This window comes from Mustela erminea, chromosome 15 (assembly GCF_009829155.1).
Source record: "Mustela erminea isolate mMusErm1 chromosome 15, mMusErm1.Pri, whole genome shotgun sequence".
In the NCBI taxonomy this organism is placed as follows: Eukaryota; Metazoa; Chordata; class Mammalia; order Carnivora; family Mustelidae; genus Mustela; species Mustela erminea.
The window spans coordinates 72,713,169-72,740,631 of NC_045628.1; the positions used below are offsets into that span (position 1 = coordinate 72,713,169).

General features: G+C 41.6%; 1 protein-coding gene across 9 annotated transcripts in view; it reads right to left on the reverse strand.

Annotated features, from left to right (window-relative positions):
• FRY (FRY microtubule binding protein) overlaps positions 1-27,463 on the reverse strand; it is a 335,554-nt gene that overhangs the window by 26,171 nt on the left and 281,920 nt on the right. For 7 of the 9 annotated variants that reach the window (XM_032314834.1, XM_032314832.1, XM_032314839.1 and 4 more), the window contains 10 exons: positions 24,369-24,509; positions 22,182-22,361; positions 19,410-19,571; positions 16,820-16,894; positions 14,168-14,338; positions 11,347-11,355; positions 7,851-8,051; positions 7,133-7,294; positions 4,016-4,182; positions 2,458-2,647 (listed from right to left, as the gene is read on the reverse strand). In XM_032314834.1, coding sequence (XP_032170725.1) covers positions 2,458-2,647; positions 4,016-4,182; positions 7,133-7,294; positions 7,851-8,051; positions 11,347-11,355; positions 14,168-14,338; positions 16,820-16,894; positions 19,410-19,571; positions 22,182-22,361; positions 24,369-24,509 — 1,458 coding nt within the window. The remainder of the gene's footprint in view (positions 1-2,457; positions 2,648-4,015; positions 4,183-7,132; positions 7,295-7,850; positions 8,052-11,346; positions 11,356-14,167; positions 14,339-16,819; positions 16,895-19,409; positions 19,572-22,181; positions 22,362-24,368; positions 24,510-27,463) is intronic. The other 2 variants (XM_032314833.1, XM_032314838.1) reach the window with 1 other exon arrangement.

Sequence of the window (27,463 nt, forward strand, 5' to 3'; positions counted from 1 at the left end):
CCCCATCTCGCAGCTCATGGGACAACCTGCCGGTCTGCTGTCATCAAGTCAGATGTCCGTTTACTATTTCTGCTGAAAAACGTTCCCATTCATTCGTTCTGTGTTCACTGAGCATCTCCTGCATGTTAGAAACTGTGCCAGGTCTAAGACACCATTGCTTCCCCTCTCTGAGGCAAAGAGACAATGGGTAATTCTCACAGAATGTGACGGGCATGACAGATGTAACCACAATGTGCTTGGGATCCCAGGTGACAGGGAGAAAGAAGGAAAGGCTTCATTCACTGAAGTGAGCCCCAGTCAGGGGTTTGCATGTTATGGGAGTACTGAGGGCCAAGAGGACACGGCCATTCTAGGTAGAGGGAAAAATACTGCTCAGGATGAGAAAACTGAGCACAGATAGTGCTATTGACTGTAGTAAGAAAAAAAATACCCAAACAGCCAAATTTAAATTATTAACGATTAACCATTATTTAAATAGACTTCAGAACAATATTAAAAATAAATTACTTTATTCTTTAACAAATAAATTTGCTTCAAATGGTAATTCAAATGGTTTAACATTTCAATCTGGCTCAACGTTAGAGTGTTTTTGGAGTTCTTATCTCTCAACAAACAATTGTTTTCTCTCTCAAGCCCCTCTAGCTTCCAGTTAATCTCAGACACAACTTTACTTTGTCCGTCAACTTTCTAAAAGATTTCCCAGAAAGTAAACTGAAAACTTGAGAGAGAGCACAATAACACTCAGTAAAAGCTATGGTGAGAAACCATAGCTTTAGTACCATTGGTATATAATTCTCCAAGAAAATGGGTCATAAGAAGGGCCACCAAGCTCAAAAACGGACTTTACCTTTTATAGAAACTTAATTGTGCCTTCCTGAATTGGAAACTTTTTTAAGGCAGACAATCCCACTTTTAATAGAATTCCTGGTTTTCCTGCGTTTCCCTTCTGCCATGGCTTTTCTTGAAGGTAATCAATGAATGGGCCCATCCCTCATGCCAACCAAGTTACGGTCCACCTCTCGTATATAGTCAACAGAACTCGACCTATAAAACCAGGTAAGGGGGTTCTGCCTTTGTCTGTCCGTTCATTTCCCCATCACTCATGTCCACTGCAGGCTGCAACTACATCATCTCTTTCCATGTTTCCCCTGTATTATTAGTGGCAATTCTGTTTTGTGAGTTATCAAATGTAAGTTTAGAAAAAATGCTGAAAGAAAGGCACCTTTATTATAGGAAAACAGGAACTTGAAAGAAAGTAAAAAGAAGGGGACAAAAAAAAAAAAAAGACACCCATAATCTCATCACTGTGAGTAAACTACAGTGAATTGCTAGTATATAATCTTCACTAGTTTCTGAATATTAAAAAATAAAAAAAAAGGAATACTGTACACACTGGGTTTTCAAAACAAGTTTTCTCTTAAACTCTATGGTAACTATGTTTCCATGTCAGCCAATTTTCACCTATAACTTCATCTTTTCTCATCCTGAGTGTAAGTCCCAGCCCTGCTACTTTCTTAGGCTCGCCTTCAAATACGGCACACAGGGCCAGTTAACTCCAGTGATGACGGAAGACCTTTGGGGTTGCTTCATAACAAGCGGTTTCTCTTCTTTTGCCGCCTCCTACCTCCGCCATCATTTGATGAAATTTGGAGTCAAAGTTCAGAGCAAGATACATAGAGGAGCTAATAGGAATTTGCACACCAACACACAGGCAGGCATCAAAATAAACCTTCAAGGACCCCTCAGAAGTTGAGTTCTCCCCATCTCTTTGGTTCAGTCATTGTTATAAGTGTGTTTGGGGATAACAAGTGAAATCTGAAGGTGTCCACAAAGAGATTGCTACATTGAGCCATGGGCAAGGTGTCACGGGAGCTTGGCAGGGGGACTGGGAGCCAGCCTGCCCTCTGCTGGCCACACTCGGTACTCCAGGCCTGTTTCCAATTCGCACAGACTCTGTATGGACCGACTAGCAGGCTGTGATTCACGCAGGAGAAGCAAAGTATGTGTTCAGAAGCATCTACAACACGTTTAAGGAATTCATGCAGGGGAAAAGAGATAAAAGATAATGAAAGGCTAAACACGAATAATGTAGAAAAGGGAGAGACAGAGGAAGCGTCCAAGAGGAAGGACGGGATGAGGCTAGGCTTGGCAGAAGAGACCACTGGCTGGTTCTGGTGTCACGGATGACATCTGGGATGGATGACCTCTACAAAAAAGCCAGAACGGCAAGAGCGAACAGTCCAGCACGGATACTACGTCCTCTGGGGACAAGGCTCTGCAATCCTAGCTGGCGAAGGCCGAGCACAGATTATCGTTATTAGAAACGCTGGAGTCAGACGCAACCCCGGGGTTCCTGGAGCAGAAAACAGTACGAGCCCAGCAGGAGACCACCGCCCTTCCCGCCATCGGAAGCTAGCCTGCCGCCTGCGAGCAGTCCCCCGACCGCGAGCCCCGTACCTTAAACAGGGAGGAGAACACATGAAATGTGTACACGGCGCAGGAGCCGTCCGAGTCGCACATGAGCTGGTTGATGTGGCTGCGCCAGGCTTCCTCTGCGTCGTCGCAGGCCGCCGGCTGGAAGGCAGCAAGGATGGCCGAGAAGAAGGGCGAGGGCGGTGGAGAGACCCCCCTGTCACCTTCTCCAAAGCTGGGAAAGATGAGAACAACCCAGTCACCCAGTGCCGTCCTCCTGCTTCCCCAGCCCCGTCCGCTGTCCGGCCCGGCCTCCCTTCGAGGTGGCTGCGGGGACCCCGCTCTGCTTCCCCCATCTTCGACAGTCTCTTCTGAATCTTAGGAAAGAGAACCTTCAGCTCCAGAACTGCTGGGTTTCCTCCCCTTCTGACTTCCTTTATAGCGAGTGGGGTCCGGCCCCAGGAGCATCCAAGAGCGAACAGTCTCGCTTTCCCAGCCGCCGGTCCCCAGACAGATAAACAGTACTTGTGGCTCTCCCGCGCCTTTTCAGTTTTCATTGCGAACCATTAGAACAAAATTTGGAATCTTTTCACTTGTCCTTTGTGGGGAATGAGTATTAATGGCTGCCCATGCATGAATGCCCAGGAGGGGCGGGTGGAGGAGAGAAGGGAAATGGAAGAATAGAAAGGCAAGGTGAGAGAGACCCAGAGGGCGGAAGGCAGGAAACAGAATGAACACGGGTGAAAGGTCGAGGTCTTCTCTAGGTTCTATGACCTTCAGCTCTTCCTTCCAAGCACAGATAATTCTCACCACAACAGAGGGTCTTTGTCTAGCCTTATCAAAAGCTCCTTAGTTCTTTTCCACATTCAGAAGAGAGATTTTAGGATTTTGACTTTCTTCTCCAGAAGTAAATCTCTAGCCTTCTCACTTGTGAATCTTTTTCTAGACACTGCAGTGGCTTTTTTTTTTTTTTTTTTTTTTAAAGTAGGCTCCATGCCCAGCATGGAGCCCAATGCGGGCCTTGAACTCACAACCCTCTGAGATCAAGGCCTGAGCTGAGATCAAGAGTGGGATGCTCAACCAACTGAGCCACCCTGGCGCCCCATGCGTTAGTGTTTTTATCTATTCCTCTCTATTTTTGTCTGTTCCTATTCTCTATGTCTCACTCGTCTCAGAAACATCAGCCACTAGGCTGAAAGCCTCCCACTTAAAAAAAGAGTAAGTATTTAACTTACAAAGAGCCTCTTGTACTTGTCTTTTAACTCAGAGTGGAAAGAATTTCCAAGGTTTCCCAGTCTTGCTTATCTTCAAAGCTTGCAAAGCTTAGACCATGTCCCCAGGCCCTCTTTCGCTTCTGAGTTACTCTGTGGCTTTTAGGAGTCACTACCCGAGTACCCCTCTCAGTTCCGCACCAGGCCCTGCTCTGACACTGGAGGACTCTGACCAGCTCTAAAAGCCTTCAGAGTCAGAAGTCGATTTCGACTCTTCTTTAGGAAGTCCCGGCAGTGCCGTGTGGCCTTCCACTTGACATAAGTGAATGCGATACAACGTGCCAGGTGCCAGGTACACCGTCACCGCTCATTTCCACCAGGGGCTTCTTTACCTCGCGAGAGTAAACTGGTCCATGGCTCTGTCACCTTTTTCTTCTGCCTCAGTCATGTCCAGGCTGAAGCTGCCACTGCATTCGAAGGTTGCTGGGAGTTCATTGACAGAACTGGAGAGATCGTCCTCCTGCACGGCCGTGTCCTCCTCCTCCTGGACGGCTTCAGCCTGGAAGAAGAAAAATAGGAAAGAATGCCCCAACCATGTAAGAATATCTTTGGGGAAGTCCATTCAAAGGAAAAATAAGAGACAAATCCCGAGAGTGATAGAAATCAGAGGCATTGATTTTCCGACTACAAAACAGTCACTTTGTATAACTGGACTGGGGAATTCTCCGAAGTACTGTTCATTCTTTACCTTCTTTTCAGTCTTGCCTATAATAGTTTCCAAAGAGGCTCTCAGTAGATTGCCCTATTTGACCCATGATCATGGGAGTATAAATGCTAAACTTGGAAAAGACCACAGAGACCCCTTGATCTAGCCCTTACATTTTATCTATTTTTAAAAAATTTTTAAAGATTTTATTTATTTGGCAGAGAGAGAGCACAAGTAAGCAGAGAGGCAGGCAGAGAGAGAGAGAGAGAGAGAAGTAGGCTCTCTGCTGAGCAGGGAGCCTGATGTGGGCTCTGTCCCAGGACCCTGGAATCATGACCTGAGCCGAAGGCAGCCGCTTAACCAACTGAGCCACCCAGGTGCCCCCAACCCTCACATTTTATAAGAAACTCATGTGTGGGGAAGGGACTTGCCTGACTTCAAGTAGATAAATCGGGGCCCTTGGATTCAGAGCTCTTTCCACTGTACAAACCTTGCCTTCCAAAGTGAGCTTATCCAGAGGGAATGCTCTGATACAGAATTCTTTTACCTATGGAAACTAGAATTTAAAATCACCAGTGACTGCTATAGTGAATGCTCAAGATCTACCTGTAGGACCCCTGAGTGGTCCACGGCTGCTCACCGAGCCCGCCATATTGCTAGGCCTTTCCATACTGGCCATCCTCTAAGGCCCATTTACATACATGCTTTGCTCTTGGAATCCCCCCGAAGATAACAGATAGGAGAGGCTGCTCTCACACTGCTGTACAATGAGCAGTGAAATGCAAGGGCTCTGGGTCAGGCAGAGTTGGGAGCAGTGAGGGGCAGGAGGGAGATGCAGCAAGTGTGATGGAAAAAGAGGCTGGGTTTGAATGCGGGCCAGGGGGACTCAGCTGGTGAACTGACTGTTCTTTAGGACAGGAAGGACGGCAAGTGGGTTACAGACCAGAAGAGGAGAGGAAGACATCACACGCACATGTTTCAGTGAGTCATTTTCTTAAGACAAAACCGAAGCCAGGCAAAATGGAAATATATATGAATTTGAGCATTATCATGGGTTGTTGGCTGGCCACCCAGTTGGTATTCTGAATCTAGGATTAATAGAGAAATGAAGAGGGGTGTTTAAAGATATGTTAGGGAAACAAGATATCTCATGTCTTTGAAGGAATTGCTCATAAATCCTGAGTTCCAGAGGCTTATTCATATCTGCTCTTTCCGGCTTTTTAAAACTACAGCGGTGCCAACGAGACTGGCCGCCGGTGGCTGGTCTGGGTTATTAGTGTACATAATCTGAATCTGTTGGGGGAGGGCTGAGTTCTCACAAAAATGTCTTTTATTTTCCCTTTCTCACATCATGCCTATATTGCACATTGTGGAAACCCAGCTCGGGTGGAAAACAGAGAGAGCCTTTCAGAAATTAGACTTAAATTTTCCTTGATTGAATTAGAGGATTCCTGCATGAGTTCATAAATACATTACCACTCAGGTAGTGCTTTCTAGGAGAAATCTATGTAACTTAGCAATCAAAATTGAAAAATTGAGAAAATGACTATTCTAAGACTGAAAATAGCAAATGCTAATACGTGCACACTTATTTTGTGATGTGCTTCCCATGAAATATAATTTCTTAGGACTAATCTTAGGACTAATCTTAGGCATTTTAATCTCAGACAAGTTTCCTTTCTGGATTTTTTGGCAAGAAAAGGGACTTTGCTGACTCTGAGAATCCACACTGTAGTCCTTCTGCACCGAGGCACTCTCAGAAATAATTTCTTAAGCTTCAACGTTTTTAAGTGATTACGATTGATTGGTTGTTCTTGGTTTAAAGTATGCTGATTTCCCTGGACCTCAGATCTGTTTCAAGTGCACTATAAAAGAATACACAACAGCCAGTATTATATATTTTTTTCCATTAGAAGTATCAGAAAGAATATACTTTTATATATTTTAAAGATCATTTTATAACTTTCTCTTTCAAACTTATACTACCATAGCAAACTCAGGATAAAGGACACCTACTACCAACAGTAGGTTATTTTTTATTTGTAATATAAGAAAATACAATTCTATACTAAGGGGCATATATGTGGGCAGTTATGTGAACACAGTGCGGATCGTTTTATGATTAAGATATCTTAGGGAAATTTTGCCAAAATTAACCTTAAATGTAATTTAATCAATCATTTTAATTGCTAGATTTTTAAAGACCTGACCTTTTAAATAAGAAAATTGTATCTGTTACTTACTTTTCTCGTCAGTCTGGCTAGGACAGTTTTGTTTAAATCTGGCATAATATTGTGATTAACACTGAAAATTCCAATAGTATGCTAAAATGCCAGAGTGGAATCAATGTACAAATTGTGTAACTGGTTCCTACATAGGAAAAAATTTCCCCAACTACATGCAGACACCCACACCTCACTTAGCATATTGTTTCGTAAAAGTCATGACGAAGAACAGCAATTTCCAAGTCAAATTTCAGTTGAAATTATCCATACGCTCAGACATGCACTGATTAGTTTTATCATTAATCAGCAGCATTCCTGCTATACGGAAAATGCGAAATGTCTCCTTTGAATGAGACCTCAAAGTGAATCTCTTTCAACCAACAAGAAGATGGCTGCTCATTTGGCAGGGTAAAACAACTTCCAAACATAGGCTCCCATGCACAAATTCCATTATTTCAACAAAGTCAGAAAGAAAAAAGATACAGTCCCTCCACTTAGAGCCCCCAAAGACTTCTCAAAAAATTGGAAGTACTTTTTCTTTAAGAAAACTACAATCATGATTGCCCAAATCTCTTCACCTTGGAGCCCTCAGAAATCTGCAGATTATTCATATCGGACAAAGACGCCTCAAAGCTAGCCATTCTGGTGTTAAAGGAATGAGGGTCCGCAGGGGTCATATCACATGCTGTGGTGAGCGATTCCATGGGATTCGTCTCCTCAGAAGGGGAGCGAGTCATGATCTGCAGAGAGAGCAAAGCAAATAAAACACAGTGTGGAGTTTCTTTAAAAGCTCAAATGATCCTTTATGTAAGAGTACAGACCATTGTGTGAGCTCACTCTGGGATGACAAATATTATTTAACATGCCCATCTCACTACTGTTGGAACTTAACCCCAGCAGCTGGTGTAGGGCATTAGGGCACAGAACTCTTAAAAAACAAGCACTCATATTTTCAGTTAACCCCAAACAAATGTCCATTATATTTCCTAAAAACGTCAGATGTCTCATGCATTTTTAGAAAGAGTCCAGCCTTGTAAACATATCTAAGAAAAAGCAAAGGCCTTAACAGATCTGATGGTGTTCAAGGCTTCTAACAAACACCCCAGTATTTGTGTCTGTTTGCAACCTGTAGACAAGAGGGTGGTTATTACCATCAGTCAGACACCCCCTGACATTTTGGGTGTTAAGTTTAGCAGCGGTGCCAAGTTTCTTTAGCGGCACCTGGAAACCACACTCTTGCCTCAATTACAAAAATAAGTCTCCTGTTTCGCAGGGTGGGAAGGTAGGCCTACTCACTAGGTCGGAGTGCTCCAGGATCTGGCTGGTTGTGAGGTCCTCCTCTTCGGAGGACTCATCGGAGTCCTCGTGGTTCATTTTATTTAGGCTGGGAGACCTTCCTGAAAGTTGGCGCTCCTCCAGGAGCTGCATATCACACTTGTCCAAACTGTCCAGAGAACGCCTGCGCACTCCCCAGTTGAAATTGTCCATGCTCTCACCCTGAAATCACAGCATCGGCTGGTTTTTATGCCAGAATCTTCCTGCACTCACACCTTCACACATTCAATTAGTCATAGCTTAGAAATAAACGCTTTCATTATGAACTTCCAAGCTCTCGTCTACTTTGGTACCAAACATTTTGTTTACGTGATGTGAAAGGTAGTAAAGCATACTATTTTCACCTCAATGCATATAGAATTATAGGTAGAAGTGATTACACACTTCTCTTGGGCCTGGTGGGTAATATCATGTTTTATTTATTTATTTTTTAAAAGGTGACTTTGGTCAACTCTATAATGATCTAGATGTCCGAAAATCAGTAAGAAAGAGACCATTTCTATTAAAACAACCTTCAAAGAGGTATGGCCCCTCCCTGGCCCATTTAGTACTGTTTTCGGAAGGAAAAAGAGTAGGAGCTATGCTGTAGCACATTCCACATCCTCTGGGTATTAAGTAGAAGAGTATTAGGTAAACATTCCAGCCTGTTCCTGCTACAGCAGTTTTCGCAGATCAAATGCAGAGTTAAAAGAATATTTGAGAGCAGCTGCGTGAAGTCTGATGGGTCATGCACTATGCAAAGGCCAGAGCAGCATGGCTTAACTTTTGCTTTAGGTTCATCTTTAAATAACTGTCCCACCATAGAAAATTGTTGCTTTCCTGGACCTGAGATGATTGACCTGGTACCAAGCGCTAATGCTGACTTGTACCTTTTCATTTCCAAGACCTGCACTAAGTGGCAATGCAGGCATTAGAGCTTCTCATATCCCAGACTTTCTTTACAGACCATTTGATATTAAATAAGCATATTTGTCCAACACAAAAATCTTCCCTAGAAAGTAATAGGGGTTTTATTTTTTTCTGTTAAAACAGGAATAAAGGAAGAGAAGTCTTCCCCGGTCCCTTGATAAGCAAGTTTTTACCTATGTAAATATATAACTGAATGAAATCTAGCCCAGAATCTTTTCATTTAGAAGTCATTTGAAACACTGTCTGATGGTTTGCTGAAATAAAGTAACTTCTTCTGGTGGGAGCTCAGTAGCATAATCATATAATATGAGAGATATAAAAATCACTGTTAAAAGTATAAGCTTTAAATTTATTAATCTTCGTTTGGGTTAAGGATCTATTTCTTCTGGATCCTAATGGAGCAAATCTTGCCATCCTCATAGATCCCTCACATAACAAATGCTTTAACTTTTCTGAAGTCTTTTTTTGGCTATTTGTGGTAGAAGGCAATAGGTAAGAATCCCAAACCCATTCTGGATCTGATACAAAAGTTATCATAATTTATCCGCATATATGATGTTTAGGATTGTTCTTAGGACTGTTTGATTATAAAGAGTAGCTGTTTCTGCTGTTTCATCTGTATCTATACTTTTATCTGTATCTGCTATGATAAATTGTCACCAGATAATTTTTTTTCCTAATAGAAAAGATTAACTGTTGGGATTTTAAAATAGCTATGTCGTGAAAAACTGAAAGAAAAATGTGGAAGAGGCGAGAGTTCTGGAAAGAAAAATAAAATGCTAGGTGTGAAGAAATTAAAAAGAGGAAAAGAATAAGAATATAGAGAAAAAGGAGAGAAAGGTGAAAATTATTGGGAGAAATACACAAATATGAATATAAAACCTAATTCCTCAAGCTGATTCTCTTGCACCACATCAGTGAATGGGTTGGATGAACTATCTTAGGCAACAATTCTGGACGTCTTGCACACTGAACCTGAGAAGAATCATGAGCTTACAGAGAAATACAGATGTCTTGGGTGAGGGAATGCTACCCTGGGCATGGATCGCTGTTCCTACTGTAACGACTACACCTCTGGTGAAGACCTGAGTACACCAGGCATGAGAACTAGGGGTAAGGGAAGGCTGTTCTTGCAGGAGGAATATCTGGGTGTCTTTCTAGAAGATGCAGTAGCTCCATTAGAGGTGAACGTGTTGAAACTGTTTCCCTGGTAGTGGTTGAAGAATTGAGATGTAGTAGTGCATCTATAGTATGGGTATCTATAGTTTAGCTCGAGGTCAAGTGTGTGAATATTAAAAAGTCAATAGTGCTACAGTCTAGCTCAAGGTCAAGTATGGGCTTATTGAAAGAAAGTCCATAGTGCTCACCAACTTCCAATTATAAAATAAATTCTCATCATAAGAAAAAAAATTGTAATGTTGTGTGGTGAGGATGATAACTAGATTTATTGTGGCCATCATTTCCCAATATATATGTCTATAAAATCATTATATTGTACCCCTCAATGTAATATAATGTTATATATGTTAATAATGCCTCAATAATAAAAAAAGATGGAACAAAAAAAAAGTCAGTAGTGCTATAGTTTAGCTCAAGTTCACGTGTGTGGTAATTAAAAGTCAACCTATGTGGTTAAAAGTCAAAACAGTGTTCTACTGATTATGTCAGATTTTCTATGTGTGAGAAATTCAGGACATGGCTAATTATTCAAGACAATCTGCATCTGTCAGTTATCAAACTTAAATAACTACTCAGGATTTATACTGAGATGAGAAAGTATTAGTGATAGAACATTCTAGAAGTGTCAGAAATAATATTCTTTGAAATAATTTTTTTAAATTCTAGAATTCTGTCAAGTAAGGTTTATTGTTGAAAGAATGTAGGTGCAGCATGGTCAAGTACAGTAGGGTGCTCATAGGTCAGTTTGCCCCCAACGATCCTGGCTTATGACTGTTGTCCACATGCGGTTATTATTAGCACTTCCCATTACTTGAGAAATGGTTCTCATTCGCATGAAAGTTTATATAGTTGCCATACAGACAGAGTGCCTCGAAAGGCATCTAAATGCACTGGAGAGTGCATTTCCAGGCATCTCATGCCTGGAAAGGATCTAACTGGAAGTGTTGGTGGTATACTGTGAGCTGCAGTTTGCTGACTTCACTTTTCGTAAGAGAACTGAACCACAGAACCAATCCAATTGGACAGCTGCTTTCTCAGAAATCATAAAATTTCCATAGATTTTCATATTTAAAACCTCACTTTCGCTCAAGAGATATACTTATGCAGCTTCTAGACTAGGCATCTCAAGGTTTTAAAACTATAGTGTTTATAGCTTAGAAAACATTTGTGTTTATAGTTTAGAAATATATTTCCATACTGGAGCAACAAAGAAAAATCTTTGTATCACACACACCTCAATGTAAATATGCACGCAAACAAGCATACATATGCTAGAAGGGAGGAAAAAAAGCAATTATGTTGTTATAAGTCTGCAATGATGCAAAACATCTACTTAGCATATCTGAGTTAAAGATAGCAATCATCTTACCTGAAGTTCCTTGGTAGCAGAGTAAATGGACAGAAAAACAAATGAGAGGTCTATTTAAAATGATTAAAGATACTCAAGTGCATTCATCTTAGTTTTAACACAATAGCAATAAACAGGGCCAACAAAATAGGCTTCAGTAGATGTGACTTCAAAAAAAAAAAGGTAAAGATAGACAACCCTCCAGAGAGAGAAATCAGTATCAAACACAGGAAGTTCCAACCATTTTAGGGGTGGATGTTCTAGCCGGGGTAATAAATCCTAAGTACAATTTCTGGAATAGCTTGCCACTTTGGTGCCTAGCAACTTCTGCTCCTCAACGCTTTATTTTGGAGGGGGCCGCGGATGCTTAAATTTTTATTTGTGAGAAAACTGTTAAGTGTTGTGAGAAAACGAATGAGGGCCAGCAAGTGGAGGGAAGAAAGGTGGCATCCCCTCATCTACCTCCCAAGACGGAAGTGTTTCCGGTTAGGATATGTTCACTGCTGATGTGCAATTAATAGCAAGGACACATTACCTTTTAAAGATTCAGAAAAATCCCAAGGTAAACTTACAGATAGGAGTCAATACATTCTGAGACTATTTAATGAAAAGGAAGAGACATAAAACAAAACAAAACAAAAAGCTTGTCTTTCTTTTTTGATAATAGACGCCAGATAAGCTTGGCTCTTCAGAGGAGACTATGCTTGAAATTTTTCACCAACGACAGAACAAAGGAATGCTTGCTATGTGCCTGACACTCCGTAGAGGTTATCTTACTCCCTGCCTCAACTTGACAAGCAGGTATTAGCATACCCATCTAATAGATGAGGAAGTCAAGAGAGATGGCATCCACGTTTCAGGGCATAAAGCTACATTGGTGGGAGAGCCAAAATTCCAAGGTGGACCTGCCTGACCAAAGCTTGAGCATTTTTACTCTAGCACTCTGTAAACTTGCTAGCATCCTTTATTATAATCTTATTGAGAAGGAGCAAAACATTCTCAGATAGTTTATTCTACTTGGATGGAATATATACCCTCACATTCTTATAAAATCTTAATCATATAAGATAAAATGATCACTATGATTTTGGAAGTTCTCGTCTGCTAGGATAATAGAACACTAGAAGGAAGAGCAAGTATTCATTATTTATTGTTCCTGAAAACCATTAGCATAATATTTAAGTTGAGAGGCACCTCAAATTTGCCTTCCTTTGTTTTGACAGAAATGAAAGTTTTTCATTTTTCTGAAATTGTGTTTGATTCCTCTATATCACTCCTGAGAGGTCATGTCCCAGAACACTTTTTTTTTTTTTCTTTTGGCTGAGACTGGAAAGTGGTACCCCCCTGTCTTCATTAAGCTTTCCCTCCTTTCTTTAACTTCCAGAGTAAAGAGGGTACCTAAGCTTGAATTCCAGTCGAAGAACAAAGATTAGGTCAGTGGCCTAGATCAGGGAGCTAATCTTCTGATATTACACATAGCTCTGCCCCAGGGACATTTTGAAAGTATTCTAAATGGTTGTATTTTGCTTTAGACTTTTAAAAACAATCCTCACCCCACTTAGTTATTGATTTCTCTATTACTCATTAACAGTCAGAAAACTCTGCAATACTTTTTACTAATTCATGGTGAAAAGCTGACACTTGTTTTAAAGATGTCTTAAGGACTGGATCTGCTAAACTTGTTTTCTACAGAAAGAACAGGTAAAGAAAACATTCTTCATTCTGAGGACATAATTCTCCCCAGACATCCAGGGTAAGCCATGGATGGGAGGAACAAAAACAGATAGCTCCTTGGCCTGACTGCAGTGTAAGAGGACTGGTCTACAATCATGTCCTTTTAGGGAAGGTGAGCAGCTAATGGAAGCACCATCTCCTACAAGTTCATAGTTAAGTCAGGAGATGCCCATCAGAGGATCTGATGAACTGTGAATATGGGCCTCTACTTTAACTGAAAGACTAGCATAAAGCCCTTTCTCTTTCTGGGAAAATCAGTGCATTTAGCTAAACATGAACTCCAGTGTGTTAAGGAACCCAGTGAGCCGGCTTGGTACTAGGCGTATTATATATGCTAGTCTCCCATCAGTCAATTTTGTTTTCCTCCACGAGGCCGAGACTAGCCCCAACTGGAAATGAGAGGGTCAGAATGATGCCCCTCCTTCCAATCCTAGTTTTCAAAATCATGATTCATAACTGAAAGCATCCTATTACCATAATTATCATTCAAATCCCCGACTCTGCATTTGCCGGTTGAGACATGAATTCAGCTGCTCCAGGTGTCGGGAACGCTAGCTATGGACCTAGAGCAGAGCTTCACGCGCCTTCTATCTTGTTTCAAGTTGTAATGATTTCATCAAGCAGCACAAAGACGCCGGAGCCCTCAGGCTCCCATCTCCTGTTGGAGCAGGCAAGCTTTGAAGCGATCGAATTAGAGTAATTTCACTTTAAAAATAATTAGATGCTTAGCATATTTTACCCAGGTACCAGCGAACGGGCTCAGAACTTGAATGTTTTTGTGATTTCTTTTCTTTCTTTCTTTCTTTCTTTTTTTTAAGTTCACCTTTGGACTGAACACACACACTCTTTGTGTGATCATTAAACGTCAGCTCTTTGCCATTTAGAAATAACTTGGCAGCCTACGCCGTGGACTCAGACAGGAAGGGTGTGGTAACTTTTGCCAAAGTTAAGCTGCTGTCCTTTGAATAAGCTGATTCAAAATAAAGTTTACAGCTTTCCAATTAAGGACTCGCTCATAAAACCTCGTTATTTAGCGGGTAAAAAGAAACTGTTTCCGTTAGTCAAGGAAAAGCGGAGTGGGTTATTCCTTACAGAGAATATACCGTACCTCTCCGTCCTCCAGCTCCACATCCAGGAAATCAAAGTCCCTAAACACCCTAAACTGCTGCTCGCTGTTTGTGTCGTCCATGTTCTCCTGCTCGCGGGCGCCGTCCTCCGAAGACACCAGGCTCGTCTGGTGCTCCAGCAGGTCCAGATCCCCGCACGACGAGAAAATCACCTGCGAATCACAAGCGTCCTCTCCTGAGACACCGTTCTCCCTTCGGTGTTTGTGCTACAAAACCCGTAATTGGCTCTTCAGGGCCCTCTATTCCCAGTACACACCTAATTCCTTCAGTGGGTATTTTTAGAAGGTTCTCTCATTATTTATGTTGGACAGGTGCCTTCAGATTAAACTCATTGCGAAGACGCAAGTTCATGCAAGAGGAAAATACTCAAGTCACACTGGTGCTTTGTAGTGGATGAAGACTGGATCCCACCTGGGTGTGTGTGTGTGTGTGTGTGTGTGTGACCACTGAGTGTGTGTTCACAAACTAGGCAGCCAAGAAATTTTCCATTGTTTCTGAACTGAGGTTAGGAATTGTACACAAGCACGTACACTTCACAAACATACGAGCACATGATATTTTAAGGATTACTGATACCAAGATAGGTTCTTGTAGAATGACCTGTGAAAGCAAAGGATTTAACCCTTTCAGAGATAAACCAGGAACTGATAAAGAATAAGAAAAAGAAGCCAAGAATTACTTTCCTTGCTCATCTGAATTATAGATGGGTATCTGAGCAGCCATGCTCATAATTTATACCTAAATTCCTTTCCTGTTGATATAAACAGAACAAAACTTTTTTTTTTTTTTTTCCTATTAAGAGCTTTTGTATGTTAATATTTTAAAGCTATCTTCTGTGTTTAGGTTATTTCCACCAGGACATTTTACTAGAACTTTACAGAAATAAGAAACTGCAAATGAACCTCATTGTTTTGCTATCCAGCCTCTCCTGAAAATAGATTGATATTAAATAAAGTGAACAATATGATTTTAAAAAGATTTTATTTATTTCTAGAGTGTGAGCAGGGGAAGGGGCAGTGGGAGAAGGAGATACAGAATCCTCAAGCAGACTCTGTAGTGAGCCAGGAGCCTGAGGCAGGGCTCGATCTCATGACCCGGAGATCAAGATCTGAGCCGAAATCAAGAGTCAGACTCTCAACTGACTGAGCCACCCAGGTACCCCTCAATAGGATTTTTAAAAATGATTATAATGTCTAGTCTTCCTTGAAAAGTAGATAAATCATCTATAAGAATTTAATATAACAAGGTCTCTCAAAAGAAAAAAGAATAGATTTTTAATGTATTTTCTTCGCCCCACAGTGTTTGAGAACAGTCCCGGGGCTGGCACTATGTTCTCATAAAATGGCCCACGACACACACTTTGCACAGGGATGGTGACTGGGTCTCTGGGATCAATAGGACTGAGCACCAGGAACCTAGTTCGTGACAGATGGGGCTAGAAATTGGATTCCCTCCATTGAAGGCTCTTTTCCCAGTTAGTGCCATGTCTCCTGTCTGTCCCCTACTCCAGGCAAACATCTGTAGCTAGAAGAGCCTCAGCACCGAAGCAGGCAGTTTAGCTCTGAGGAGGACGTGCCAGCCCCAAGGGCAGTAGGCAATGGCCCTTGCTGAGGGCTGCCCTGCAGAGAGGCAAAATGCTCTTTTCCTCTCCTTCCACCTGCCCTGCCACGATTGCCTCGACCCTCTGCCCTCGGTAATGTCACTGGAGCCAAGCAACAAGCCACTGATCAGTTACACGAGAAAGGTGACTTCAGCGGAAGCCGAGCTTGGCTGCTGGCTGGCCGTGGCACTTTTCCCCAGATAAGAAGACACCGATCTGTGCCTGCGCGAGAATGTATACGTCTCTAACATTTCACCTGCAGACACATTTTGAGATTGAAAAGACAGCTTCCCTGGGCAACCATTTGCTCATTCTTTATCAGGGAAATTATTTAGTTTGCTATTTTTTTTTGTTGTTGTTGATAACAAAGATGCTGAGATATGGATGAAATAAAAATGCCCGGTGAAACCAGACCCTGAGATTTTTATTGCTTTGACTACAGTAGACTCACAGACAACTTGAATTTTCTAAATTATATAAAAGCTTCAGAGGCTAAATTCAAACACTGCGATTATTCATTTATTCCAAAGCCCAATGGCATGCTGCTGTTCTTCTGTTTTAACTGTAACATCAGTGGACATTTATAAGAGAAAAAAAAAAAAAACCATAATGATATATCATTATTTCCATCCCTATGGTGCATGAATAAAACAATGACATCACAGGAAGCGGTATGCATACACAGAGCAAAACTGCACCCCAGAGGAATGTACATTAAATATGATGGTGCAGGAGAGAGTCATAAATAAGGACGTCTGAGCATCTTTATAAAAAAAAAAAATCCAAGAAATCTTAAACAATGAAAACTGAGTATTTACTTGCAGACAAGCTAGAGCAAACAGCCCACAAAACTGTTCATTGTTCATTGTTTCTGAGCTAAGATTAAAAATCGCAGTGTGGAGAGAATCTAGGAGTTTGATCTAGATGGTGGGTATCCTACCTGTAATTCCTAGCAGATTTCTCTAAAGCTAAAAAAGATTGAAGGTAAGAAAGACACGGTACCGACATACACGGGATACATGACAGAACTTACTGATGGATTTTTGCTTAATCCTACTTCTTGGCCACACAGAGAAAGGACATGCACCAACTTCTCTTTTGTCCTTTTCTGGAAAAGAGACACACAAACACGTTTTAATCATGAGGTCCTGGGATCAAATATTCTCCAATACTGGAAGCCATTAGCCACATTGGAATATGGACCCTGAAATGTCGCCAGAATTGAGACGTAAAATACACAAAGGCTGGGAATGAAAAAGGAATGCAAAGTATCTCATTAATAATTGCAAAATATTGGCGGCACATTGAAATAATAATATTTGATATATGGTGGATTAAATAAAACATATTATTAAAAAACATATTGTTAAAAATGATTTTATCTGTTTCTTTTTATTAAAAAAAAAATGCAACTGTTAGAAAGTTTAAAATGAGGTGCACATTATGTTTCTACCGGACAGTGCTGATCTAAGTTTTCCCAAGAGAGGGGGATGAAAATCAGCCCCTGGTTCTTCAGCAGATATTGCTGACTCCCCTTGATAATCTTGTCTGTTACAACTTTCAGCATTAGCAAGGCTTTCCTTGCTTATACCTAAATTCAATCTTTTATGTTCCAGTACAAATCTATTTTCCTTAAATGGAAGAATGACTTTACCTTCTGCAGAATTAAAAAATTCAATTATCTGCAAGCCATATTAAATCCTTTTCAATTTATTCTTCCTAAAGTTAAACAGATTCAATTCCTTTTGCTTTTCTTCATGAGCCTTATTTTTGGGTACTTACGCATGGAGATTCTTCTATAAACTGTCACATTTTCCAATGACATAGATAAACTAGATCTCAGGATGATTGGTGAGTTGAGAATGAAAAGGAAGAGTAGCCAGGGCCCAAAATATGTTAATGTACTTCAGAAATGCTCTTAAAGCAATCTTGCTAACTCTGGAAAATGATTTTTCCCTTTTAATCTAATTTAAGTTAATGTGGAGACTGCTAGGAGGCCAGTATCATTCATAGCCTTTCTTTCTTAATGGAATTTGGCTTCACTTCATTCTTCTTTCCAAAATTATAGAAGGGACTCTCAATACCATGTCTTTTCAAGGTCAAAGACAGGAAGACCTTGATGTGGGCGGATGGCGAGAGATTTGCTAAAATATTTCCCTAAGTTTGTGGGCATTTTACAATTCTAGGAAGGAATCAACACAGAGGAACCTAGAAATGGGATGTATATTTTTCTTCTCTTTTCCAAATCCCCAAGAAAGTATAGTAGGCTCTCTTGCACAACAGCTCAATGAAATGTCATTGAGAAACAGCAGTGCGCCAGCAGGTAACGTGCCATCCATTTCCCTTTCCTAACCTTGGTGAACCCTACAGTGCCCTGCTCAGCACCCACCATTTGACCTTCTTCCAATAATACCATCCATCTTTTTATCTTGGGAACAGCTCCTCTTGCATTAAGTGGGGCTTTGCCTGTCTCACACACGTTGCAAGAATCCCTTCTCTAGAATGGGTATGGATGTTGGGGAAGGAAAGCCTCTGTCCTAAAATCATCAGAGCCAAAGACCGTGCAAATCTGGAGCTGCTGGAGGCTGTTGGTGTTTCATAAGACAAGAGTCTGCTTGAGAATGAAGTCTCTGGAGAGGGAAGGATGGCCACTACTGGGAAGGGAAGGACAGGACAGTGAGAAGTTCAGGATCCAGTTCCTCATTTTGTGTACTAGAATTCAGCGGTGTGTGAAGACAAGATACGGGAGTTAATAAATTCCTTTTCCACTTAAGGTAATTTTCCACCGGGCTTCTGTCATGTTAGTTACTGAAGAGCCCTGAATAATGCAGAGGTTTCACTCAACAGCAATACAGCCTTAGGCTGTGATAACAGAACTACAGAAAGATCCAGCAGCCCACTGTGCTCCGTGTGGCTCAGACTGTCTATGGAGACCATGACTGGAGTGTGTGCTTAGAGGACAGCACTGCTGTCCCCAGAAGGGCCACTGGAAAACAAAGTATGTGCATATCTTAGACTAAGCGCAAGCCTCCCAAATGTCCATTCACAGAGCAGCAGGTAGATCTGCCTACTTTCTACCTACTCTTTTCTCCCTACCCCTTAGCATCATTCACTAATCTCTTCCTTCCTCCTGCCCCTCTCCATCAGTGTAAGAACTGAGACAATCTTACTGGTCTACACAGCACTGTGGCTTGAGGAAGCAACCACAAAAGCAGATTCCGCATTTGTGCAGCCCTATCATGCAGAATGAGCTAGGAGAACTAAAGATGTATTATTTGGAGAAAAGAGGGCTCATTTCGGCTAGTGGCAGAGGGAATGGGTTTCTTTATCTATTTGAAAGGCTGTCATGTAAAAGAGAGGCCACATTTCTTTTTCTAAGTCTTAAAAAGAGAACTAAGACCAATGGGTAGAAGCAGCAAACATCAGACTTCACCTCAATGTAATGAGCAGTTCAAAGATAAATAGATTCCCTTGGAATGCCATGAGATCCTCATCTCTGAAGTGTTGATGCCTCAATGGGCAATGTCAGGTTGGCAGTGAAGGAGCGCCTTATCACACGGGCAGCTGGGCTCGCTGGGTCCCCCCGAACTCCCTTCCAATCCTGGGAGCTTAGGATTCTGTACCTGAGAATACTGGGGTCTTTTCCAGCTTACAGGAACAAGGACATTGGAGTTGGAGCCTGATGATGTGGACGATATGCTCCTGGTGACAGCCATGGCCCTGGGCTTCCCATCCCGTCCAGAAGAGCTCTGCAGCTCATCATACCGCCTCCCGATGATGGGCGTCTTGACAAAAAAAAAAAAAAAAAAAAAAAAAGGAATAAAAAAGCTCACATTCTCCTATCTTTTTTTTTTAAATTTTTTAATTTTTATAAACATATAATATATTTTTATCCCCAGGGGTACAGGTCTGTGAATCGCCCAGTTTACACACTTCACAGCACTCACCAAAGCACATACCCTCCCCAATGTCCATAATCCCACCCCCCTTCTCCAAACCCCCTCCCCCCAGCAACCCTCAGTTTGTTTTGTGAGATTAAGAGTCACTTATGGTTTGTCTCCCTCCTAGTCCCATCTTGTTTCATTTATTCTTCTCCTACCCCCTTAAGCCCCCATGTTGCATCACCACTTCCTTATATCAGGGAGATCATATGATAATTGTCTTTCTCCGCTTGACTTATTTCACTAAGCATGATACACGCTCTAGTTCCATCCATGTTGTCGCAAATGGCAAGATTTCATTTCTTTTGATGGCTGCATAGTATTCCATTGTGTATATATACCACATCTTTTTGATCCATTCATCTGTTGATGGACATCTAGGTTCTTTCCATAGTTTGGCTATTGTGGACATTGCTCCTATAAACATTCGGGTGCACGGGCCCCTTCGGATCACTATGTTTGTATCTTTAGGGTAAATACCCAGTAGTGCTATTGCTGGGTCATAGGGCAGTTCTATTTTCAACATTTTGAGGAACCTCCATGCTGTTTTCCAGAGTGGTTGCACCAGCTTGCATTCCCACCAACAGTGTAGGAGGGTTCCCCTTTCTCCGCATCCTCGCCAGCATCTGTCATTTCCTGACTTGTTAATTTTAGCCATTCTGACTGGTGTGAGGTGGTATCTCATTGTGGTTTTGATTTGTGTTTCCCTGATGCCGAGTGATATGGAGCACTTTTTCATTCTCCTATCTGTTTAATAGTTCTGTGGAATATGGGATCACTCTACCCAGCAGCAACCAAGCACGGCTTGTGTGAATAAACCTTAGAGAAGTTCAGAGTCACAAGCGGGCTCATTTTCCTGATGTTCAAACACACATTCTAAAGCATTTTACATCTTCGACATCTGCCCACCCTGTTTAGCAGCTGAAAACAAATCCAACTGCTTGTTCTTAAACATACTCTAGAAACCACTGATAACGATGAGAAGCAAAACGTTCAGGAAAGCAAATAGTTTTCAGATGTTTACGCGGAAAAGGATTGCTTATCATTATAACAAGAGACCTTTGTAACAAGTTCCTTCCCTTCTTCTCGAATTTTAAATACTCTCAAGTATTTAAAAATTTATTTAAGTGGATTATATCCTTTTGATTATTTAAAGGAATGAATTTGGGGCCAGATACTAGGGCAACAGTTTAGACATTCTCTCCCTGAGAGTTCACTTCTCGTGCTGGGTCTGGCGGCTGGGTAGACAGCACCGTCCACACTTTTGCCCCAATGAGGCTGCAGAAACCCGTCTGTGGGCCTGCGCTCGGAGGTGGCAGACACCGGCTGGAAATACTCCATCTGTTTTTCCAGCTTTTTATTCTGATGCAGCTGGGTCCCTGCGGGTGGGCAGGCAACTGGCTGCTTGTTTTCTGCACCCCTTTCGAACAGAATAAACTTCCCTCAAGGAATAAAAGTAGCTTTCTCCCTCAGCCATGTAAAAAAAAATATTAAAAATTTAAAAACCAATTGATTGGATACCTCAAAATCATACGCATCCTAAATCAGTTGCAAGTATCACAATGGCAGAAAAGAGTATCTCAACCTGTGTACTAAAAGGACAGAAGGTCAGTGAGGTCATTGTGTGAAAAGTAGGCTTCAACCTACTTCCTAGAGCAAGTAAGCTTCATATAACCACATCTGGTTTATCCCTTCAGTGGATTTATTCATTCAGCAATGTTGAAGAATACTGTTAAGTACCTATCTTGCACCAGACACCAAACCAGAGCCTGGTAACCAGGGGGGCAGAGCATAGTTCCTGCTTTGGTGGGCTTATGGGGCCTGGGGTAAGCGAGGCAGGAAAGCAAAGGATTTCTACATCTGAGAGTAAGTACAGGGCTCCCATATGTCCATTCACAGAACAGCAGGTGGACCCAACTACCCTCTACCCTCTCCTCTTCCTGATTCCTCAGCTTAGCTCACTGGTCGCTTCCCTCCTCCCGCCCCTCTCCTTCAAGGCAAGACTTCAGATAATTTTACTGGGTCTAGAAAGCAGTGTGGCTTGGGGAAGCAACTGGAAAGGCAGATTCTATAGTCCTATAAATCTCAGTCATGTGCTGGTCTGGTTGGGAGTTCGGGCAGCAAAAGTCGTGGATGTAAAGATAGGACAGGACACCTGTCATACAAAGAAGGAGTGAAGGTCACGGTTTAAAATGCTTCAGATCATTCCATTTTAAAGTTATCTTAAAAAAAAAATCATTTAAAAAAAATAACTGAGGCTAGCTTCTAATTTTAGAAGCTGCCAATTGAGAGCCTCTAAGAATATGACACTTGATGTGTTCTTAAAAAACAGAACCTAATTTAGGTCTTAGAAAGCTTAATTTGAAATAAATGTAAAATAAGTCTCTCTTTCCTCTCTTTTTGACCTCTGCCACTATCTCTCCCTGCTAAAGTGGACAGAAACCGATCACATACCTCTGAAATATCAAAGTGAAAGTCTAGGGTTTTTCCAGGTAACTCCTTAGAAGCGCTGGTCCACACTCGATGGATTTCTATCTTGGACAGGTCACTATGCTGGTAGGAAGGCAAAACAAGGCTGGCAGATCGAGAAACTACCAGCTTCAGGATATTTAAAGCTTCTCTCCAGTGAACACTCTGAAGGGAATAAAATATTCAATGGTCAAAAACAAGTTCATTAAAAAACAAAACAAAAAGACCCCCCCCCAACCAAATCTATCGCTAGCTACTGGAACTTCTTATGACCTGTCTGAATTCACAGATTGAATACAGTGCAGCAAATTCCATCCTGTGTAAAAGGTAAATGACATAAAGACAATTTATATGTAAGAGGAGATATAAGCAAATTAAAAAAAGTAGGAAATTTTGCCCATATTCAAATAAACAGAAGTTTAACATTACAAAGTACCATTTTTGCCAATGAGGTACTTCCTTCATATGAATAAAAACCTTTGCCCAATGCATTTATGCTATTGACCACTCACTCTTTCTCAAAAGTCTCCCCACCTCCAGCTTCCAGTCTTCCTTGGTTGGTCTCCTACTCCCCTGACTCCTGCTGCCCGCCTTGCTGCTGGCCGCCTCTTGTCTTCTTACTTCATATTTTCCACATGACCCAACCCAACTCTGGGAGCTGTTCTTGACTCCAATCTTTCTCCGCCTCCTGATAAATTGCTCCCTCCTTTCCATTTGTGGTGGGAGTGGGTCAGCTGTCTCCTCTGTGGCTCCTGCCTAGATCCTGCCTATCCTGGACAGAAGTCCAGCATAACCTCCCCAACTATAGTCATCTTTCTAGAGCTCTTCAGACCAAGCCCCTTCTCTGCCTAAACTTCTTCAAGGGCTCCCTCTGATGGGTAGGGTGGAGTCCACACTCTTTGAGCAGAGCCCACAGGAGTAATCTCCCCTAGGCCGCCCCTGGAGTTCCTCACACCAGGCAAACTCTCTTTGCCACTGTGTCTTCACTTATGCTACTCCCGCCTCCTGGAACGCCCTTCCTCTCCTTATTGGCTTATCACAGGCTTACTCTTCCTCTCAGACTCATCGGTTTTGCCATCTTTTCCTCCCTGACAAACCCCAGGCAGACTGAAGGACTTCTCCCACAAAAATATTCAGTGTAAATAAACTAACTTGATAAAAGTTATTATTATTTACCCAGCCTTTGGCATAAGAGAACATGAAATAAAACACATTTCCTTCACTGTTGAGTTCTGCACAGGGGAGGCCATGATGTGGATGTGAAATTAGCCATCATTCAAGAGAAGATATCAAGTAACAGAGATAACCCACAGGCTGGAGTTAGAGTAGGCAGCCTAGTTAAACAGTTTTTTTTTTTTTCTTTTTACTTGGGGCACATAATTTGTAGAAAAAGAACTGAACCCCTGGCTCCCATGACTTCTGTGAAGTGAGAAAGTGTTACTGAATGCCCACTAAGTGCACAATGATGTTTGGAGAAATGCCACTTGAAAAATGGAAAATGGAGATGTCTTGGAAATCATTCTTAGCATTACATAACTTTGGCAAGCAATGCGATGTTGAAGTGATGATGGGAGGAAAATGTCTAAAATTTACTTTGTATGGCTTTGTGGATGAATTTAGCCAGATAGAACCTAGCATCTGCCTTGAACTCTGCAACTCCCTGGGTACCCTCCTGTGTTTGTTGGTTGCAGTATTTTCAAGCACATTTATGCAAGTCGCTTAACCTCACTTCTCTCCACTCTAAATTGACAACTTTAACCACTGAATTAACACTTTGCATGTGGAAACACCTGGCCTAGATCCTAGCACATCTGAGTTCCTTCTTTCTTTTCCTTCTTTGAAATAGGATACTACAAATACAACCCTCCTGGATCCTCCCAGCCAGGTGTGTGCTTTTAATACCCAGCCTGCAAGCCCCAAGAGGCAGAAACAAGTCCTCTGAGGGCCCAGGAATGCATCAGGGCTGGTCCTGTCCTTCTCTTCACTGTACCAAGCGGGGTGTAGTCAACCACCACAACGGACTGTTCTCTGGGTGAGGGATACCAGTGCACGAGTGTGCTGCCTGGCATGCCTGTAGCTTTGAAGCCAAATACAAGCTACAAACCCTCAGTCTTTCTGGAATGACTCTCTGGAAACATCCTTGTTCATAAGTGACATCATCCAAATACTCACTTGCACATATTTTTCAATGGTCTTCAGAACTTCCACATTGAATTGCTTTACAGGGACGACAGACAGGTCCATGTAGCTGAGCAGACTGTAGATCACTTGGAGGAGGGGCTGCTGCATACTGGGGAGACCCTTCTCCAGCAGCTGTGGGAGGCAAGGCACAGTGTCAGCCAGTGCGAGACCAGCCTGTTCATACAAGAGCACCGATGCCCCCCTATACCTTTATGGCCACACATTTCCTTAAGGAAAGGGGAATCCTAACCACCAAAGAAATGAAGACATCACTAAAGGTAGTGTAAGTAGTTCTGATTATATAGATATCATATCCACAGTGGAATACAAGAAACCTTAAAAGGAAAGCACCAAATACCACTAATTATTTAAAATACAAAGTAACACAAAAGACACAAGTTACTAGGTATCAAATTGGTGAAGTTTCCCAGGTGATAAAGGTCAGTGTGGGTGAGGATATAAGATGGGTGTTCTTACACACCAGTGGAAATGCAACTTGGATAATTTGGCATTTGGCCTCAAGAGTACTAAAAACAGTGTATAGATTTTGAAATAGTAATTTTACTTCTAAGAACTTTCCCAAACCTATAGACGCTAAGATTTATATACGAGATTTCACCAGGGTATTATTTATAATGGTAAGAAACCCTCAAAGCTAAACAAGAAAGCACTGTAAGCAATATAATTGTTGAACACTACGGAAATGGATACAAAATTATGGTAAATTGTATGATGAAATACACAACAAGGAGAATGACATTTTAAAAGATTTCATTTATTTGTGTGTGAGAGAGAAAATGAGAATGAGCAGGGGAAAAGAGTAGAGGGAGAGGGAGAAGTAGACTCCTGACCAGGGAGTCCAATGTAGGACTCGATTCCAGGACCCTGGCATTACGACCTGAGCCAAAGGCAGACGTTTAACCAACTGAGCCACCCAGGCGCCCAAGAATGACATTTTTAAAGATAGTAAAGGCTATCAGATAATATTAAGTGAAAGAGGAAAGATATACAATTTCTGTATAGAAGATGATGCCAAAATTGATGTGAATGGGTAGGTATTATAGAGAAATATCAATGGACAGAGATCTAACAAAATGCTAACAGTGTTTCTCTCTAGATAACAATGCTTTTGGATGTTTTTTCTTATCTCCACCTCCTGTTCTTTTCCCCACTTTCCCGTATCTACCAAGCTTTCTTTTATGGACATATACTATTTTCATTTTCAACACTGTTTTCAAAAAAGAAAGCAAAATAATGAGAACATTTATATGACAGACATCATAATAAAAAGTTACTGTTCAAAAAAAAAACTATAGAAATTATTCAAATAAATGCTGGACTTCCACATCAAAAGTGGTCAGAAGAAATAACTAGCAGGGATGCCTGGGTGGCTCAGTGGGTTAAAGCCTCTGCCTTCAGCTCAGGTCATGATCCCAGGGTCCTGGGATTGAGCCTCACATCAGGCTCTCTGCTCAGCCTACTTCTTCCTCTCTCTCTCTCTGCCTGCTGCTCTGCCTACTTGTGATCTCTCTCTCTGTCAAATAAATAAATAAAATCTTAAAAAAAAAAAAAGAAAGAAAGAACTGAGCAGTTAACACATGAGGAAATGAACAATTGGGCAAATCTGTTGTGTGGGAAAATGAACATTATTCCTAGAGGAAATACATAAACAGAATAATTTAAAAATACCAATAAAAATATAAAACTGAAAAAAAGAGCTAATAAAATGTAGTGAGGATATGCGAAAACACGTTTATACACTGTTGGCAGTATTGCAAATAGGGGGAATCTCTGTGAAGACAATTTCCCAAATGTGTAGAACTAAATAATGTATTCTGGTTTCCATGCTCTTTACCTGGATAGTTAGTTAGTTTGGGAAATGCCAGCAGAAGAAATCACCTGGATGCTACCCGATAAGGAGTCTACATAAAAGGACCAATTGTAATAGAACAAGATTATGAGTATAAATAACAGGGGAGATGTTTAAGCAAATTGGGTTACATTAATCTGTTAGAATCCCACAGTTGATGAATGTGACACTACGCGAACACAAAGTTAATGTTGCATGAACAGAGGAGGTTCATGGGCAATACTGACCACAGCTACCTAAGATTATAAATATGTGCATCACCAACACCTGAAAAAAAACACATGAGTACTTGAAAGGGGAGTTAATATATACTATGCATGGTGGGAAGTTAAGTTTATGATAAAATTTTCAGTGACCGTTTGTAAAAAAGTCTCAATAGAACAAATTAGGTAACCCATTCTTACTTATTTTCATTGTGGCAGATGTATATAACATAAATTTACCACTCTGACCACAGTTACGTGTACAATTCAGTGGCATGAGGGCTTTCACGCTGACTTTCACCACTACTTATTTCCAGAATTTGTTCATTAGCCTGAAAGAAAACTCTGTTAACTGTAAAATACTCTGTCTCCATTACCCGCTATCTCCAGGCCTTGGTGACCCCCAGTCTGCCTTCTACCTCTGCGGATTTGCCTGCTCTATAGAAGCACCTCGCAGAAGCGGGATCCTGCTCTACTTGTCCTTTTGCGTCTGGCTTCGTTCACTTAGCAGCATGTTCTTAAGGTCCATCCATGTTGCGGCACGTGTTGATGCTTTGTATCTTTTTAAGTCTGAATAATATGTGTGTGTGTGTCTGTGCCACATCCCATTTGGATTTTTGAAACTTTAAGTCTAGTGATGCAAGCAAGTTCTACCTCCTTGCTAACTTGCACTTCACTTTAAGACAGGCATCGTCTGCCTTCGTAAGCAGGGCATTTGCGTGGATTATCCTAGTATCTCTTGTGAGCCAAGGGATGGGTGTGCTTTCTGAGTAATTCTTGCAGGGACAGATGTGACCAAGGTGACTATCCAAATCAGAAGGGTGGCATATAAGAGCGGCTCCTTAAAGTGCCAGGGATGGGGTGTGGAAAGAACCCTTGGCTGTTGACAGTTTGAACGCAGCTCACATATTGCTGACCCAGATTGCAAATCAAAAGCCTGCAGATCAACTATCCGTGTTGATGGATGGGGCGAGGACCTTCTTTCAGGTACAAGGGTTTAGTCTTGTGGAGAC